Source organism: Rhineura floridana, chromosome 9 (assembly GCF_030035675.1).
Source record: "Rhineura floridana isolate rRhiFlo1 chromosome 9, rRhiFlo1.hap2, whole genome shotgun sequence".
In the NCBI taxonomy this organism is placed as follows: Eukaryota; Metazoa; Chordata; class Lepidosauria; order Squamata; family Rhineuridae; genus Rhineura; species Rhineura floridana.
The window spans coordinates 28862369-28881313 of NC_084488.1; the positions used below are offsets into that span (position 1 = coordinate 28862369).

The window sequence follows — 18945 nt, forward strand, 5'->3', positions numbered from 1 at the left end:
CATAGGACTTAGTTGAACACAATCCTGTCTTTCCTTTCACCCAAGGCTTCAATCCCAAACAAGAGTTACTAAGAAGTCTCATTGAATTTAGCGGGACTCGGTTCTAAGAGAAGAAAGACAACAAACGGGGTAAAAGCGCAAAATAAGATAGAAGCAACCCTAAAATGAAAGGAAATATGTGGAAGAGAAAGGAAATGTAACACCATGATACAAAAGTTGCCACAAACCCAACAATGCCTAACTCTAAACGTGCCGGAGTTGGGAAGAGAGAAAAACGCCTGAAGGAGACGTCAGAGTGGGCGGAGGCTGGGTCCTAAAAGATTGTCTCGTGAACGCGATTCGCTATTTCCCCTCATACTCCCTGCTACAGCAGGTTTAGAGGTGATCGGCTTGCAGTAGCTGTCTGACGAGAGATTTTGGGTTCGTGCGGCAATGGGAAGATCTAGGGCAGGATGACATCATTCGAGTGATCTGGGCAAGCTACGCTGGGAGAATCGAGGCCCTTCTGTGATGCTCCCACTGGGGCAGTTCGTAAGAGGAATCTTTTCTTGGTAGTTCACTCGCTCTTCTGTGTTGTGCTTGGCTCAGGGCAGTTGTTTTCGTCTATCTAAAACGTTTTAACATCCATCATGGTCTGTCGGAAATCCCCTTAAAATACTCAGAAAGTTCGATTTGCATAATTTTTCTTTAGCTGTCATTAAATCAGGATTTTATTTTATTTGCTGTTCATCAGCCTGTTACTTATATAGGGCGGAAAACATAAACGTTCCTCAGACGAGCCTGTCTAATGCTGCAAACTTGTACACATTTACCTCTCTCATTGAACTCGCAGGATTTATTTCTGAGTAGGTATGTGCTGGATTGCATTGTAACCCTTCTAAAGGAAGATTTAATAAAATCCTGCAGTCACATGAAACTAAACTTTGTATTGCTCAGATCGATTTTGTGAGTGAGGCTGCTTCACACCACAGCTTTAAACAAAAGCAGGGTTTCCCTCTCAAGGAATCCAGGGAACTGTAGTTTGTTAAGGATGCTGGGAAGAGAAGTAAACTACAGTTCCCAGAATTTGTGCGGGGAAGGTGCTTTTGATGTGCTTTAAATACATTACAGTGTATATATATATATATATACACATACATATACACACATACACACACACACACACACACACACACACACACACACACACACACACCAGCAAATCCACCTTGCTTGTTCTTTAACTAGCTTGACCTTCTGTTTGTTGAACTCTATGGGAAATGGAACCTGTGGGATCCTGCGAATAGTAAAAAGCAGTGACATGTGATTTTTGTAATTATGAGCATAGGGCACAGCTCTGGAGTTTTTTAGTTGTTGTTGTTCTGCATTTGTGATTAATTAGGACAAATGATGGCCAGACCTTTTGGCAAAGACACAAGTCTAAAGTATTAAGTATCCCAGCACTAGTGCCCATTACATCTACTGTGTGCCTGTGGTCTCTCAGCTGGGCACTTTGCAGCAGTACAGCACAGAATGAAAGGCAGGGGAGTAGATAGACACTGTTCTATGAACAGGCCTACAGAGTCTCCTGCACCTGTCCAGGTATACCATAAATCCCCTCTGCTTATCCCACTGGTTCACCACCTGTGCCTTAGGACATTTGCGTTCTATATTAGATAAAAGACTGGCAGAGGATTCTGTCTTGGGGAAAGTTCCTTTTTTGGCCTAATGGCACAGACAGCTGAGTTTTTGTTGCTTCATTCCTTTGGGCAATAACCATAGTGAAGAAAGTAGAGAGGGAAATAGCATTTGAGTAACACTTTCATTTGTTCAATCGCTACATGTGCATTATCTTGTAATCTATTACAACAACCCTGTAAGGTCAGTCAGCGCTATTGATCCTCATATTGCAGATGGGGGGGGACTAACGTTGAGGGAGAGAGTGGCTTGCCTTTAGACCATACTATAGAGAGCCCAGGGCAGAGGCAAAATTTGAACCAGGGACTTTCTTGATTTGTATCTCATTCTCTTAGTCAATACTAATTCTCTACACTACTAGGTGCTGTACACAACAACAGTCTTTGCCTGGTGGTCTTACAATCATTGTTGGCTGTTCTGGATTTTTTTAATGAGGGCTTGGCTTTAATGTCAATATTGTGACTTTAATGGATATTGTTAAATATTTTATTATTACTCTGTATTTTGGGTTGTGCCTTGAGTTCCTTTGATAATTGGACAAGGTATTAAAAAAATTAAAATTAAATAAATTGAGACCATTTAGAGTTGCCAGGCCACAAGTGAGAGATTTCTCTTTGTGCCTTTAAATTTCCAGGGAGGTGAGGCAGTTTCAGGTACTTCCAACTGTTTTTAACCTGGGTCCTTTCTGTTTACTCCCCTCTCATACCTGTTGTATCGCTTACCTGGAAACCCGCTTGCTACAGCTACCTGGCAACCTTAGCTAGACCAGACTGGGAAAATGGCAGCATTCAGCACTCTGTATGAGTATTTTGCCTGTGGGTTACTTGTAGTAAAAAAAAAAGTTTTCAAGCCAGATACTGTACTCAAGATGTTTCATGTCAGTAAAGCATGTAGGATCCTGTCCCGTTCTAGTGCAGAGTGAATGGTTAAGAGCCAGACATTGTCATACCACACAAGATAATTAGGCTTTCCATTTTCTGAGTTGATTTTGTCAATTACATGAAATGAGTTTTCATTTTATTATGTCCCCCCCCCCCGAAAGAACAATATGCAGATCACTGTAACACAAGGATGGCTATAGCTGACAGACCTGAAGTGCCACATTTGTGCCATAGATAAGTTAAAGCAGGAAAGCTAGTAGGCCTGGCTACGACATAAGAGTCAGGCCTGTACTTCTGCCAGACATACTGCCCCAATTCATACATAATGCTAAACCATGATTTAGTGCTACATGAAGGAGACTCAATGAGCCTGAGAAAAATGTCCCCTCTCTTCCTCCTGTGCGGCAATAAGGAGGACTTCTGTCAAGTTTGGTTCCACTTTTAAACAATCTTGGCTTTTAAACAATCTTGGCTTTTAAACAATCTTGGCTTTTAAACCAGGGAGAAAACTCTTGCCAGTTTCATAATAAGCCAACTTCATACCATGGGTTATGAAGCTGGTATGTTTAACTAACCAGTTTGTTTTAAACCAGTATCCCTGGTTGTTGCTCTTATGCTAGGTCCAGGAAGACTCACACCGTGAACTTTTTATCTGAAGGTGCACCTTCGGAATTGACACAAGCGAGGCGCCCTGATACTATATTCTGAACTTGGTTCTATGACATTGTTTCATTATATTGTTTATTGTTATTGTTGTAGTTTTTTGATGTTTCTGATATTTTGATGTGTTATATGCTGTATTGTATGTCGCTCAGAGTGGCTGGGAAGTCAGCCAGATGAGCATCTAACAAATCAAATAAATAAATAATAATAAATAAAACTATAACACTAAGCCAAGATTATTTAAAAGTGAAACTAAACTCAGTAGAAGTTCTCCTCCCACTGATGCGAGTGTGGCCACTGAAGAATCCTGCTAAGTGGTCTAGAAGGAAATCCACTCAGTATGAGCAGATTGGTCTTTTTTTTTTTAATCTAAGAAAGGCCACTTACACATCCACAAAAAAGAAAAAAATGCATTTCTAAAAATAAAGAGAAAAGAGGGCACATATTTACATATGCTAATTTATAATTGTATATCTTTATGCTCATTTCAAAATGATTACTATAATTTAAATAGAAACATAGTACATCTCACCACAGTGGGAAAGACCAGGACCAGGTGGCCTGCATACTTGCATATTCTCCTGTCTAGGTGTTGCGGATGGACAACTGCAAGGCCGCTGTTCTCCTTTCTTATGGATCTTTATTTTTAGACTGGACTTGACCTGGGCAGCTCTTCAGAGGAATCCTTCAAATACAGGACTGTCCTCTGTAAAGCAGGACGCATAGCCATCCTGTATATAGATCATGGATATCTATAAGGATCCCTGTGGTGCACACATTCCTTTGTTTTCCTCAGAAAATCAGATTGACCTTAGTTGTCATTATAAGGAGACTAGGCCCCGACACTTCTTGATATTTTGTATTAATGTTGGAGTGTGGAAGGTATATCAGAATCAGATATTAGGCCTGAGGCCCACTATTCTGAGTCAGAAGTTAAGCATTCTGGGGAAGGAGAACGTTTTCTGAATCTTACTTTTTACAGACTCCAGGCTTCCGGGACATAGGTCTCTCTTTTCTGCCTAATAACAATATTTTTCGGGTTTAGAAGCAGGGACAGGTATCCGTGTGTGTGTGTGTGTGTGTGAGAGAGAGAGAGAGAGAGAGAGAGAGAGAGAGAGACTGGGAGGAGAGTGCAGTAGAACTCCAGAGCAGCCATCTTGTGGTCACATGACTCTTTCCAACTCTTCTAGAATTTGGGAACAGTGGGAGTTAGTTGGTGGTTCCGAAGCAGAAGTCCCTGAGCTTGAGAAAGGTAGCTGTAGCACAGGAGTGGCCAAAGTTTCTGTGCCAAGGGAGATCATACCAATTTCTTCAAATGGTTGAGAGCCACAAGACACAGCCTTGCTGCTGTTTCTCTGTCTGCAACGATCCCAACACAGTACCATCTCTAGTTATCTCTTCTCTTTCAACAGACCCCGCTGCCGCCACTGCTTCCTTGTTCCCCCTAGGATTGCCCCATAATCCTCTCTATCCCTGTGCCTTCCTCCTCTCTCTTCCCTCAACTGACACCCCTGCTCCAACCTTCTGCCAGGTGTAACAACAGGCCCTTCCCTCCACTTTCCAGCTGTCGCTGCTGCTACTTTCCTGTTCCTTAGCCTGCTCCATGCTCTTGGGATCTATTGGCCACTGTGTGGCTAGGGAAAGGGATGGGAGAAGGAGAAAGAGGGCACTGCAGATAAATGCCCTAACACACACACACACATTTTGGGCTTATTTGTATAGATCAGCTTCTTCTGTTCATCTTTAAAAATCTACCAAGAGCCATACTTGGACTGCACAGGAGCCATATAGGATTTGTGAGCAAGCGTTGGACCACCTATGCTGCAGTACCATAGTACTTTTTTGTGGTTGTTTAAAAATTATGTTTAAAAAGCTTGCCTTGTGCCATTTGCAAATATCTCCAGCAGCAATGGCTGAAGAGTTGGTAAATTTCATTGCATAAAAATAATGTTACTTGCTTTGGAACAGTTTGGATCCAAAAGAGGTAAGATGCTATTTTATTGAAATCAACTTTTGTTGTAGCAGTTGCAAGGCTGGGAAAATCCTAGATATCTGGTCACCTAAAATTTGACACTAACAGCCAAGCATCTGAAAGTCATTCAGCCTTTTGCAAACTGTTGCACATGAGCGTGGCGAGGTACCACCAGAGATGCTGTCACCCAAGTACCTTTAGCATTATCCCTTTGGGGTATCTTTCGATATTGTCCCTTTAGGGGGAATGTGGAGAAAGCCCTGTCTTGGGCATGGCTTAAGGCTGCTTGAGAGCTCTAGTTAGTGTGTTGTGAGAGGTTAGAAACATTTTATCCAATTCAGGGGCAGTTCCAGGGTTTTTTTAGGGGGGGCTTGAGCAAAATGACCTTAGTTGGGCCCCCTCTTCTCCTTTCCAAGGCCCTGCTGCCCACTTTTTTGCCCTTCCCTCTGGGCCCAGGGGAAAGGACAAAGCAGGTGCAGGATGATGCTGTGTCATCTCACATTTGCCACTATTTGCAGCAGGTCAATGAAAGTAGAGACAGCAGAGAGGACCAGGAGTCTCCAGAGAACGGCAGAGGGCCCCCTGCAGAGAATGGCAGAGGGCCCCCTGCAGGGATGTGGGCCTTAGGCCCAACCATACTGACCCTTGAAATTTGCTCAGATTGTGTTAGCCAGTGGATGAACAAGTTAGAAGGTCTGGCTACTTTCCTGTGTGATTCTCAGCTTTCCACAGCAGTGGCTCTGTGCATTTAATAGTATTATCTTTGGCAGAATTTCAGAAGTTGCTGCTTTCCCCCTCATTGCATCACCTTAAGCTACACCTCATTTTCTACCTGTAGTTGAGCTGTTAAATGCACACAGCTGCCATCGGGGGTGGGGTGGGGGAGAAGGCAGTATGCTTATATATACTTACTCACAGTGAGGCTTATTATATGGAGCCAGCCCTTCCTGCTTAGAAAGATTGCATCAAATGCTTCTTGTCTGTGCACACGGAAGAGCGGCTCTGTAGAGTACAACATTGCTTAGAGCAAAACTTTGTGTGGGGCAGGTTATGAAAAGCTGCCCACAAGAACTTGAACTTCTAGTATATTTATTTATTTTATATCCCGCTCTTCCTCCCAGAAGGAGCCCAGGGTGGCAAACAAAAAGACTTAAAGCACTTTAAAATCTCTTAAAAACAAAAGACTTAAAAACATATTAGAACAAAACATCTTAAAATCATATTTTAAAAACAACCTTAAAAATCATCTTAAAAAGCAATCCAATACAAATGCAGACTGGGATAAGGTATCTACTTAAAAGGCTTCAAATCATAGAATCATAGAGTTGGAAGAGACCTATAAGTCAGATCCAACCCCCTGCTCAATGCAGGAATCCAAATAAGTACACCCAACATATTCCTCTTGCTGAAAGAGGAAGGTATTCAATAGGTGCTGAAAAGATAACAAAGAGGGTGCCTATCTAATGTTTAAGGGGAGGGAATTCCAAAGTATCAGTGCCACAACATTAAAGGTTCATTTCCTATGTTGTGCAGAATGGACCACCTGAAAAGATGGTATCTGCAGGAGGCCCTCACCTGCAGAGTGCAGTGATTGACTAGGGATAAGACGGTCTTTCAGATATCCTGGTCCCAAGCTACATAGGGCTTTGTACTCCAAAACCAGAACCTTGAACCTGGCCTGGTAGCTAATGAGCAGCCAGTGCAATTCTTTCAGCAGCAGGGTAACATGTTGGTGATAACCTGCCCCAGTGAGCAGTCACTTCCAGACCAACCTCAAGGGCAGCCCCACATAGAGCACATTACAGTAATCCAGTCTGGAGGTTACTAGTGCATGGACAACAGTGATCAGGCTATCCCAGTCCAGAAACAGCCTCAGTTGTCTTACCAGCCAAAGCTGGTAAAAGGCACTGCTAGCCATTGAGGTCACCTGGGCCTCTAGCAACAAAGATAAATCTAGGAGCACCCCCAGACTACGATCCTGCTCTTTCAGAGGGAGTACAACCATATCCAAAGCAGGCAATTGACCAGTTATCTGAACTCAGGAACCACCAACCCACAGCGACAACGCCTCTGTCCTTCTAGGATTCAGACTCAGTTTATTGGTCCTCATCCAGCCCACCACTAAGTCCAGGCACCAGTCCAGGGCTTGCACGTCCTCTCCTGATTCAGAAGTTACAGAGAAATAGAGCCGGGTATCATGAACGTACTGCTGACACCTTGCCCCTGATGGAGAAATTTTTATTTTCTCCTGTGGGATCTTTGCTGGGGGTCCTTTAAGTAAATTAAAGACACAGGCTTAAATCAAAAAGGTAGGCCTTTATTAACTTACAAGCATATGCAAGGACAGTCCTCCAAGATCTAGGAGGGACTTGGGGGATTGATTAAATCATTGTCACGTGCTGTAACGGTACTGCTGTAACTGTATTGTATAAAAGATCTGTGTACACCATACTTCTTTGCAGTCCCTCCTAGATCTTGGAGGACTGTCCTTGCATATGCTTGTAAGTTAATAAAGGCCTACCTTTTTGCTTTAAGCCTGTGTCTTTAATTTACTTAAAGGACCCCCAGCAAAGATCCCACAGGAGAAAATAAAAATTTCTCCATCACCTCAAATCTCTTGATGACTGCTCCCAAGGGCTTCATATAGACGTTAAACAGCATTGGGGACAAGATGGTACCCTGCGGCATCCCACAGCACAGCTGCCAGGGGCCGAAAGACAATCACCCAATGCTATTCTCTGAAAATGACCCCGGAGATAGGATTGGAACCGCTGTAAAACAGTGCCACCAATACCTATCTCATCAAGTCAGCTCAGGAGGATACCATGGTCATTGGTAGTCCCACACTTGGCTTCATTTATGAATGCTTAAAATCAAAATGCTTCTGGCAATATTTAACCCCCAGAAAGCAAGACCGGGTGGGGGAAAGCATATGCACACAGCAGTTTTATTCTGGTTCTGTAATTTCAGAAGAGATGGTAAATCCTGAAGGAGTGACTGTGAGGGGTTTGTAGTTTGACTATCTTGAAGGGGCCATGCACTTCTGAATTTGACACTATAATACTGTTTGCCAGCATGAATCAAAGATTCTGTGCACATAAACTTAAAGGACAAATGTACTGATAGGATATCTTGGAGTGTCCTGTCAGCCAGAGGACTCCGAAGTCCCACTATTAAATGTATGTGAGAGACTGCAGAGTGATCTAGAGTGAACACATAGGGAAACAGCAGGAAAATCCCAAGCAAGGATTTTAGAAATCCATACTGTTGAGGTTCCACCCACTGCAGTATTTGAAAGAGACTAGGCGTCACACTTCACTTGTCAAACAAGTTTTGTTTGGTAAGTAGCCTTAAAGATAAGAATATGCATAGCTTGGAAAAGTTACTTTTTTGAACTACAACTCCCATCAGCCCAATCCAGTGGCCGTACTGGCTGGGGCTGATGGGAGTTGTAGTTCAAAAAAGTAACTTTTCCAAGCTCTGAATTATTATGCATAGCTGTGGTAAAGAATAAAAGAAGCAACGTAAGTGCTTTCAGTGCACCCACTCAAACTAATATATAGTGACTTACATACATACATTAAAAAAATATTAATGAGAATTTGGGGGGAGGAGAGAGTGATTGTTCTATCACTTTACTTCCTTTTATAAATTATTGGCTTGCCCTTTAAAAGCAAAAGGCTGTTATAGATACAAGGTACTCATAAGGACACCTAAAGAATGTTAAAAATTATTATACCATAAGAGCCCCTTGTAACAGATAAATTGACTTTTATGCTTCTGTTTTTTAAGTATAATATATTGACTTTTAATGGGCTGTATCTCTTTACTGTTGTCCTTTGAGAGAGTATAAAGCAATTGGAAGGACTTGGCTACTCCCTTTAACATGGTAAATGGACTGCCTTCAAGTCATTCCTGACTTATGGCTACCCTATGAATAGGGATTTCATGATAAGCGGTATTCAGAGGGGGTTTACCATTGCCTCCCTCTCAGCCTAGTCCTCCCCACTGCACAAGCCGGCCCCTTCCTTGTCCGCAACTGCCAGCTCGGGGGCAACTGGGCTCCTTGGGACTATGCAGCTTGCCCACAGCTGCAGAGGTGGCAGGACACGTAACCCCTGAGCCACTCACTGTGGGGGTGATCTTTAGCTGGCCCTTGACACCCAAGAGACAAGAGCGGGGATTTGAACTCACAGACTCTGGACTCCCAACCAGGCTCTCCTCCCCACTGTGCTATACCAGCTGTTTAATATTGTAAATGAGGGCCAATTCTCACAATAATATTGCCTGTAATAGGCAACTTTTGGTCTTGAATTACTTTTCCTTTTACTGTGGTCTCTGGGTTGATTAATGGATCTCCACTGTCAGTTCTGTAGCAGAAGCCTCTTAATGCCAAAAAATACTGTTTCACCACAATTACAGTCCTTCCCTTCCTAGTAGAACTAAAGCAGACTGCCATTATCATCATCATCATCCCACCTTTCCTGCAAGGAGCTCAAGGTGGCATACATTATTCTCCCCCTCCTAATTTAATTCCTACAACAACCCTGTGAGGTAGGTTAAGCTGAGAGGCAGTGACTGGCCCAAGGTCACCCCATGTGAGTCCTATTAATTTCAGTCTTCCCTTACAGCTTTGACTCAGGTTATTATACAGCCACGAGAGTGGCTATATACTATAGTCAGCATGGATTTTTTGCATTCTGCAATGTTATGTGGGGGTATTTTCAATACCCCCACATGCCATTCTGATGCTCCCCATAAGCTCATTTCATAACAAAACCTTATAAAACATATAGTCCTGAACTCAGAAATGTTTGCTTAACAATCTTCTAAATTTTCATGGCAATACACAAAACAGTCAGAGAGAATTGAAAGTTCAAAGTGTAAAAAGAGAGAGAGAGAAACATCCCTTTTGGGCTTTTTTTCTGTCAGAGTTCTCATAATCTGTTGAAATTTATTAAAAATCAGCCATGTTCACAGAGTACCTGTAATCCTATTACCGACCTTGTCCCATACTCGACCTTCATCTTCTGCAGTTTAAACCTTTAAAATGCCTGGCTGATTTTTAATTAATTTAAGAAATTTAGCATTGAACTCAATGATAAGGCCTGGCATGCTCAGTAAGAAACTACTGTAGGTGTCTTAAAAGCCAGATTGCTTGGCTAGGCGAATCGGGGGCCACACCCACACCAGACCTTTATTTCACTTTAGACAGTCATGGCTTCCCACAAAGAATCCTGGGAAGTGTCGTTTGTGGTGCTGAGAGGAGACTTACTCTTCGAAGCTACAGAGGAAGTGGATTGGACTGTGAAAGACCAACCCAAATTGTGTTTGCATTTTGACAAATTTGTTGGGCACTACAGTATCTCAGAGAGGAGGTCAGATCTCCTGCTCCCCTGGTACATTCACTATAGCTGTCCAAGTTCCCTGCTTTTAAAAGTTTTATAGAAATATCTGTTGGCTATAGGTACTTTCTTAAACTGCAAGTTGGTAGGACTTTGTAACTTCAACAAGGAGTAACTTTTGGATATTTGTGTGCTACCTTTTTGCTTTTAATTAACAGTTTATTTATTATTATTATTATTATTTATTAAATTTATATACCGCCCGACTAGCAATAGCTCTCTGGGCGGTGAACATAAAATAGTATAAAAATACAATGAATAACAAAATAATATTAAAATACAATCAACAATACAATAAACATTATTAAAATTAGATCAATGTAACTTAAAATGCTTCAGAGAATAGGAAGGTTTTGACCTGGCGCCGGAAGGAAAGCAGAGTCGGCGCCAGGCGTACTTCCTCAGGGAGACTGTTCCATAGTTCGGGGGCCACCACTGAGAAGGCCCTAGATCTTGTCATCACCCTCCGGGCCTCCCTGTGAGTTGGAACCCGGAGGAGGGCCTTCGTAGCAGAACGTAGTGCACGGGCCGGTTCATATCGGAAGAGGCGTTCCGCAAGGTATCGTGGTCCCGCATCGTATAAGGCTTTATAGGTTAATACCAACACTTTGAATCTAGCCCGGAAACATATTGGCAACCAGTGCAAGCTGGCCAGAACAGGTGTTATATGCTCGGACCGCTTGGTCCTTGTCAGCAATCTGGCCGCCGCATTTTGCACTAGTTGTAGCTTCCGAACTGTCTTCAAAGGTAGCCCTACGTAAAGCGCATTACAGTAATCCAAACGTGAGGTTACCAGAGCATGTACCACTGATGTAAGGTCCTCTTTACTCAAATAGGGACGTAGCTGGGCTACCAACCGAAGTTGGTAAAACGCATTCCTAACCACCGAGGCTACTTGAGCCTCAAGTGAGAGGGAAGAGTCTAAAAAGACTCCCAGACTACGAACCCGGTCCTTTAGGGGGAGTGTAACCCCGTCCAGGACAGGGTATATATCCACCATCCGATCAGAGAACCCGTCCACCAACAGCATCTCAGTCTTGTCTGGATTGAGCTTCAGTTTGTTAACTCTCATCCAGTCCATTGTCGAGACCAGGCAACGGTTCAGCAAATCGACAGCCTCGCCTGAAGAAGATGAAAAGGAGAAGTAGAGCTGCGTGTCATCAGCATACTGATGACAACGCACTCCAAAACTCCTGATGACCTCTCCCAACGGCTTCATGTAGATATTAAAAAGCAGGGGGGACAAAACTGACCCCTGCGGGACCCCATATTGGAGAGCCCGCGGTGTCGAGCAATGTTCCCCAAGCACTACCTTCTGGAGACGACCCGCCAAGTAGGAGCGGAACCACTGCCAAGCAGTACCTCCAACTCCCAACTCCGCGAGCCTCTCCAGAAGGATACCATGGTCGATGGTATCAAAAGCCGCTGAGAGATCAAGGAGAATCAACAGAGTTACACTCCCTCTGTCTCTTTCCCGACATAGGTCATCGTACAGGGCGACCAAGGCTGTCTCAGTGCCAAAACCGGGCCTAAAACCCGATTGAAATGGATCTAGATAATCAGTTTCATCCAATAGCGCCTGGAGCTGGCCAGCAACCACCCGTTCCAAGACCTTGCCCAGGAATGGAACATTCGCCACTGGCCTGTAGCTGTTAAAATTGTCTGGGTCCAAGGAAGGCTTTTTCAGGAGTGGTCTCACCACTGCCTCTTTCAGACAGCCCGGGACCACTCCCTCTCGTAAAGAGGCATTTATCACTTCCTTGGCCCAGCTACCTGTTCCATTCCTGCTAGTTTTTATCAGCCAGGAGGGGCAAGGATCCAGTACCGAAGTGGTTGCACGTACCTGTCCAAGCACCTTGTCCACGTCCTCGAGTTGAACCAACTGAAGCTCATCCAACAAAACAGGACAAGACTGTGCTCCGGACACCTCACTAGGATCTACTGCTATAACTTGAGAGTCTAGGTCCCGGCGGATACATGAGATCTTATTCTGGAAGTGATCGGCAAACTGATTACAGCGGGCCTCCGATGATTCCACCCTGTCCGGAGGATTTGAATGGAGAAGCCCCCGGACAACTCGAAAGAGCTCCGCTGGGCGGCAAAGAGATGATTTAATAGTGGCAGCAAAATGATGTTTTTTAGCTGCCTTCACTGCTCCTACATAGAGCTTAGTCGAAGCACTAACCAGCGCATAATTGTATCCGTCGGGAGTTCGTCTCCATTTCCGCTCAAGCCTCCTCCTATCTTGCTTCATCGCTCTCAGCTCCGGAGTATACCATGGAGCTGTATGAGCTCTACACAGGAGAGGGCGTGCAGGAGCGATCGTGTTTACAGCCCGGGTCATCTCCGTATTCCACAGAGCGACCAGGGCTTCAGCAGGAGCGCCAGTCCTATCAGCCGGAAAATCCCCCAGAGCCCTTTGAAAACCTTCAGGATCCATTAGTCTCCGGGGGCGGACCATTTTAATAAGTCCCCCACCCTTGCAGAGGGAAGAGGTTACTGAAAGTCTAAACTTCAGCAAGCAGTGGTCTGTCCATGACAAAGGGAGTGTTGTAAAACTCCCCACATCCAGATCACTTTCCCCATGCTCAGTAGCAAAAACAAGGTCTAGAGTGTGCCCCGATACATGTGTTGGACCACTAACATATTGAGACAGCCCCATGGTTGTCATGGAAGCCATGAAGTCCTGAGCCGCGCCAGACAAAGTGGTCTCGGCATGAATGTTGAAATCCCCCAGTACTATTAGTCTGGGGGACCTCAACAATATATCCGAGACCACTTCCGCCAGCTCAGTTAGGGAAGCCATTGGGCAGCAAGGTGGGCGGTACACCAAAAGGATTCCCAGCCTGTCCCTCTGGCCCAACACAAGGTGTAAACACTCCAGGCCAGTAACTGAATGAACATGGTGCTTGGTGAGTGAAATGGAACTCTTATAGACGACAGCAACCCCACCTCCCCGACCCTCAGATCTACCATGATGCTGGACCAGGTACCCCGGTGGGCAGAGCTGAGAGAGACCAACTCCTCCCTGCTCACCCACCCAGGTCTCGGTTATACATGCCAGATCGGCTGCCTCATCCACAATCAAATCGTGGACGAGGGAGGTTTTATTATATACCGATCTGGCATTTCATAACAGCAACTGGAGATCTGAGAGTTGGCTGATAGGACTACCAACGACCTTGCGGGTGTGGGAAGGACCGGAACAAGGCACAGCCACAACATGTCTGGACCGCGTTCCCCTTACCTGGCACGTCCTTCTCACAGCGCCATACCTTCCTTTGCCCGTCACTACGGCAATTGGGGCCCCCTCAAGTCTCCCCGCCTGATGGATAAAACTCTCTCTGAAGCACATAATACAACTAAAATATACAACAATTAAACGTATAAAAACAGCTATATATACAGCCATATATACAGCATATAAACAAACATACATTCATATAATCAGGCACCCATTCATCTCAAATTGCATCAACACACCAACAAAAAGTAAAAAAAAGAAAAAGAAAGGAGCAGCACAGCAGCAAAAGCAGCAGCCTCTCCTTCCCTTGGGGCGATGCTTTCTTTCTCCTGCAGGGCCTGGGTCTCCCAGGCCACCTCAGCCAGCCGGCTTATGTATCCCTCCAAAGAGGGACAGGGGGTAAGAATCAGTCCTGGCTGGCTGGGTACCTGGGGCCTGGTCCTGCCAGGCAGAAGTCCCTCTGGGAAGGGTGGTGGAGGTGGTGGTCCCGCAGCAGCAGCAGCACAGCAGCAGCAGCCTCTCCTTCCCTTGGGGCGATGCTTTCTTTCTCCTGCAGGGCCTGGGTCTCCCAGGCCACCTCAGCCAGCCGGCTTATGTATCCCTCCAAAGAGGGACAGGGGGTAAGAATCAGTCCTGGCTGGCTGGGTACCTGGGGCCTGGTCCTGCCAGGCAGAAGTCCCTCTGGGAAGGGTGGTGGAGGTGGTGGTCCCGCAGCAGCAGCAGCACAGCAGCAGCAGCCTCTCCTTCCCTTGGGGCGATGCTTTCTTTCTCCTGCAGGGCCTGGGTCTCCCAGGCCACCTCAGCCAGCCGGCTTATGTATCCCTCCAAAGAGGGACAGGTGGTAAGAATCAGTCCTGGCTGGCTGGGTACCTGGGGCCTGGTCCTGCCAGGCAGAAGTCCCTCTGGGAAGGGTGGTGGAGGTGGTGGTCCCGCAGCAGCAGCAGCAGCAGCACAGCAGCACAGCAGCAGCAGCACAGCAGCAGCAGCCTCTCCTTCCCTTGGGGCGATGCTTTCTTTCTCCTGCAGGGCCTGGGTCTCCCAGGCCACCTCAGCCAGCCGGCTTATGTATCCCTCCAAAGAGGGACAGGTGGTAAGAATCAGTCCTGGCTGGCTGGGTACCTGGGGCCTGGTCCTGCCAGGCAGAAGTCCCTCTGGGAAGGGTGGTGGAGGTGGTGGTCCCGCAGCAGCAGCAGCACAGCAGCAGCAGCCTCTCCTTCCCTTGGGGCGATGCTTTCTTTCTCCTGCAGGGCCTGGGTCTTTCATTTTTTCCTCATAATGTAACAGATATTTTAACCCAAACATCCCCTCCTACCTGTCCTCTGCCTACAGGGCATTTTAAAAAGAATTGTTCATTTAAGTGGCTTGCATGTGGTAGCCTCTCTACCACGTACAAACCCTGACATTTGGATTGAGGCAAAAGTAGTTAAAACTAATACATATATCTGTCTAGGGAGTGACTATAGCCATGCAAATACATTTAAACAAGTCACTAGCCTATCAAAATTCTCACTAGCCTGCCCACCTACCAGTAAATGCATCAGTTGAAAAGCAAATTAAAATTAAAAACTGCTGCTTATGATCCACGCCCTATGGTAGCAGAATTCTTACAAAAAAAGAAGAAAAACACAGAGAACCAGACATCACTGTGTACAGGGAGAGAGATTTTGTTAAGACATTTTTCAGAAATACTGATGGTTTGAAATAACCCTAAGAATTCTTGTGTAATGTAGCTCTATGTTCTACTGTTTGTATTCAATGTTTCTATTCTGCTGTTTCTATTCTATTGTACGTGTAAAATATGGACCTATATAAATGTACTGCCTTCAAGTTGATTCTGACTTATAGCGACCCTATGAACAGGGTTTTCATGAGGCTGAGAGGCAGTGACTGGCCCAAAGTCACCCAGTGAGCTTCATGGCTATGTGGGGATTCAAACCCTGGTCTCCCAGGTTGTAGTCCACACTGGCTCTCTATGGACCTATAGGACATAGTAATATCCAAAACCACACAAATAAGGTAATAATCGTATTTGAACCAAGCATCTGCATGCACCCACTGTAATTAATAAATACAGTGGCAATTGGTAGCTAGAATGATTGGTAGCCCAACCTAGGACGGAGCCCAGAAAGTGAAAGGCCAAATCATTTTTCTCTCACCCCCCTTATTTCTTTGTTTGATATGGCTAACATACTCATAGTTGAAAGAAACTCAGACTGCCAAATGGATGCATTATTCTTCCTGAGATATTGGAGTAGACTGCTCAAAACATGGAGGCAGTTTCCCCATTCTTCCCTTGAAGGAGGAGTTCAGCTTCCTAAAAGGTTCTTTTTAGCACTAGAAAGGAATAGGTGACTGATAGGTTGTCTGGCAAACTTGTTTATGGGCTGCTTATGGACTACAAGAGGCTAGTTTGGCAATTGTTTCAAATTGGTTGCATGCTTCCTCAGAGGCCCTGCTCTGAATGCCCCTGCTTTCAGAAGTTAGGTGAGCAGCTGTCAGAGAAAGGGCCTTCTCTGTGATGGCACCAGGCTTTGGAACTTTATACCTAGCCCTTTATATCTGGTACCTTCATTTCTATATTTGATCTTTTTCATTTATTGAATTTTATTTATTTATTGAATTTATATCTTGCCCATCTTCGCAAAGGAGTCCAGGGTAGTAAACAGATCAACACAACATTTTAACAACAACAACAAAAAGCAATCTGAAAACACGTACAGATAAAAATACTAAAAACAGTCTTCCATTCAATGATCTCTGAGTTGCTAGAAGTCTCCTTCAGCCATCAAATGTCTGGGTGAACAGAATTCCTCCTGAAGATCATTCATGAAGGAGACAGATGCACTTCACTGGGGAGAGCATTCCACAAATGGAGCCACCTCTGAAAAGGCTCTGTCACCTCACCTGCTGTTCATAGGGTTCAAGATGGTTGATACCGGGGAAGGTGCGCTTTCAGGTACCAAGCAAAATCTGTCCTGCTCTCACAGTGGTACTTGCGTTGGGATGTAATAAAAGGAATGACAAAACTGCTCATTGGAAACAATGGGAGCTATCTGAAAGACAACAGGAAATACAGGGAGCTGCAAATGCCAATTGATATTGCTGGGCTCCAGGGAAATAAATGTGGGCTGCAAACAAAACACAAAATGGATTCTTGGAGGGAATAGAATGGGTCACATGAGGGCTCCTGTAGGATAACTCCCATTGTTTCCAATGGGCATTCTTATCATTCATTTTTGTATATCCTGTCTGAAATAATTCATTTAAATTCCTGATAAGGAATTACTGCTGAGAGACTTATGCAAGACAAGACCTACCAGTGGGTAAAAATAGGTAGGGATTTAAACTCGGGTCCCGGAGATTTCACGTTCAGTATCTTATCCTTTGGACTATGCTGATTGCAATCAAGACAGACTCTGTGCTATACAAACACTGCAGGTGTGATAGCAAGAAATGGAACTACCAAGGAATGGATTTATAATCTATCAGTGCCATTGTATCTAAACTTTAAATAGAATGGCCTCGATATATTTTAAAATGATTTCTTACATGCAGACTTCTTATCAGTTAACTAAAACCCATATAATTAATCAACTTAATGTGATTACAGTCTTAAAAATTTAATGTGATTTCTTTAAGATTTCTTTAATGTGATTATAGTCTTAAAAATTACATATCTTCATATGAAAAGGTGGCTAAATTTAAGCAAATCACTCCTGTATAACCATTTGTGCTCAGTTATCTGCATATAAGCAGTCATAGTATCACATTCACTTTTTATTCGTATATCTTATAGTTTTAATTTTAAATCAGTCAGAGAACTTCATTGTTGGTTAAGAATTGAATAAATAAATAATTTTGGGATTGTGTATTGATATGCTCAGAAAAATCTAATCCAGAGTACTTTCTGGCCTGGAACATTTTAGGACTGCTTTAGAAGAGGCATTTTTATTATTCTTTATACATTTACCAAATACATGATAATGAGGCCATAGCTGGTTTATATAATGGATTCACAGAAAAATATGACTTTTTATGTGGCAAGTATTTTGAGGCTCAGTATGCATCATCTGGCTATTCTTATTATGTTGTTCATGAACGTGGACATTTGGTACTCTATAGAGAGCAAGGATGGGGAATGTGTGGCCCATTAGCCCTGGTTGCTGGCCAGGGCTGATAGGAGTTGGAGTCCTTCTGCATCTCTTAAAAACAGCAAAAAAACCCAGCACAGAATAGAACTATCTGTGGCTAAGTGATTGATGTGAGTCTTACATCACTGTGATGAAGCTGAGGTTCGAAAGAGAGTCATTCTCCTCCCTGCCCCTCCACCTAATAAGCCAATGGGTTTTTACCACTGCCTTCCTGTCATTTATCTCATTCGAAACTAGGGAGTGTACAGTCTGTAATGTAAATTCATGAGCTGAACAAATGGGAAGGATTCATTCACCTGGTGCCTACCTACCAGCAGTGGTTAATCTGGAGGAGTAGCTGAGTAAGTCAGCTTTTGCATTGTAGCTTTGGCCTTATGAAAATCTCAAGATGGCCCACACATTCTTGTCCCCCCCTCTAATTCATTGAGAAGAGTTCCTTGGGTCACATGATCTTGGTGCTCATTTCACAGATGGGCCCCTGGGGCACAATGTTATCAAGACTCCCTCAACAGCAGTTCTTGCATTGATGCTGACTCAAGGATTTGGATGACCAGCTGTGAGTTTAAATGGCTTTTCCTTTCAAAATGGTGTTATCAGCTCAGGCTCACAGCTTTTCCTGTTGCCCTATCCACATTAGCCTAGGAAGCTGGGATGTCTTGTTGAGGCATTATTCTGTGTCTGCTCCTGCAGGAGTATCTGCAGGCTATCAGAGCAACGGCAAGTGGATATATTGCAATATCTGTTCATGGGAATGTAGTGGATAAGGTATATTCTGCTGCTGATATTATACGGGAATATATCCCTATTCAGCACTGGTTTTGAGTAAAAAAAAAGCCAAAGAAAAATAGCATGTGCAGAAAGAGAGAGAAAAGTTTAGGTTTAATATGCATTCCTCAGTATTACTTATTTCCTGCATTCTTCTAACAGCTTGTGGCAATTCATTTCCCCCCAT

The 18945-nt window shown here is 44.3% G+C and overlaps 1 protein-coding gene across 5 annotated transcripts in view; it reads left to right on the top strand.

The window, feature by feature from the left end:
• The first annotated feature begins 356 nt into the window (after nucleotides 1-356).
• ATP10D (ATPase phospholipid transporting 10D (putative)) overlaps nucleotides 357-18945 on the top strand; it is a 79075-nt gene continuing 60486 nt past the window's right edge. For 3 of the 5 annotated variants that reach the window (XM_061584445.1, XM_061584443.1, XM_061584449.1), the window contains exon 1: nucleotides 357-551. Coding sequence is in view for 2 of the 5 variants with exons in the window: in XM_061584443.1 (XP_061440427.1) it covers nucleotides 511-551 (41 nt within the window). In the remaining 3 variants the exon portion in view is untranslated. The remainder of the gene's footprint in view (nucleotides 552-18945) is intronic. The other 2 variants (XM_061584447.1, XM_061584448.1) reach the window with 1 other exon arrangement.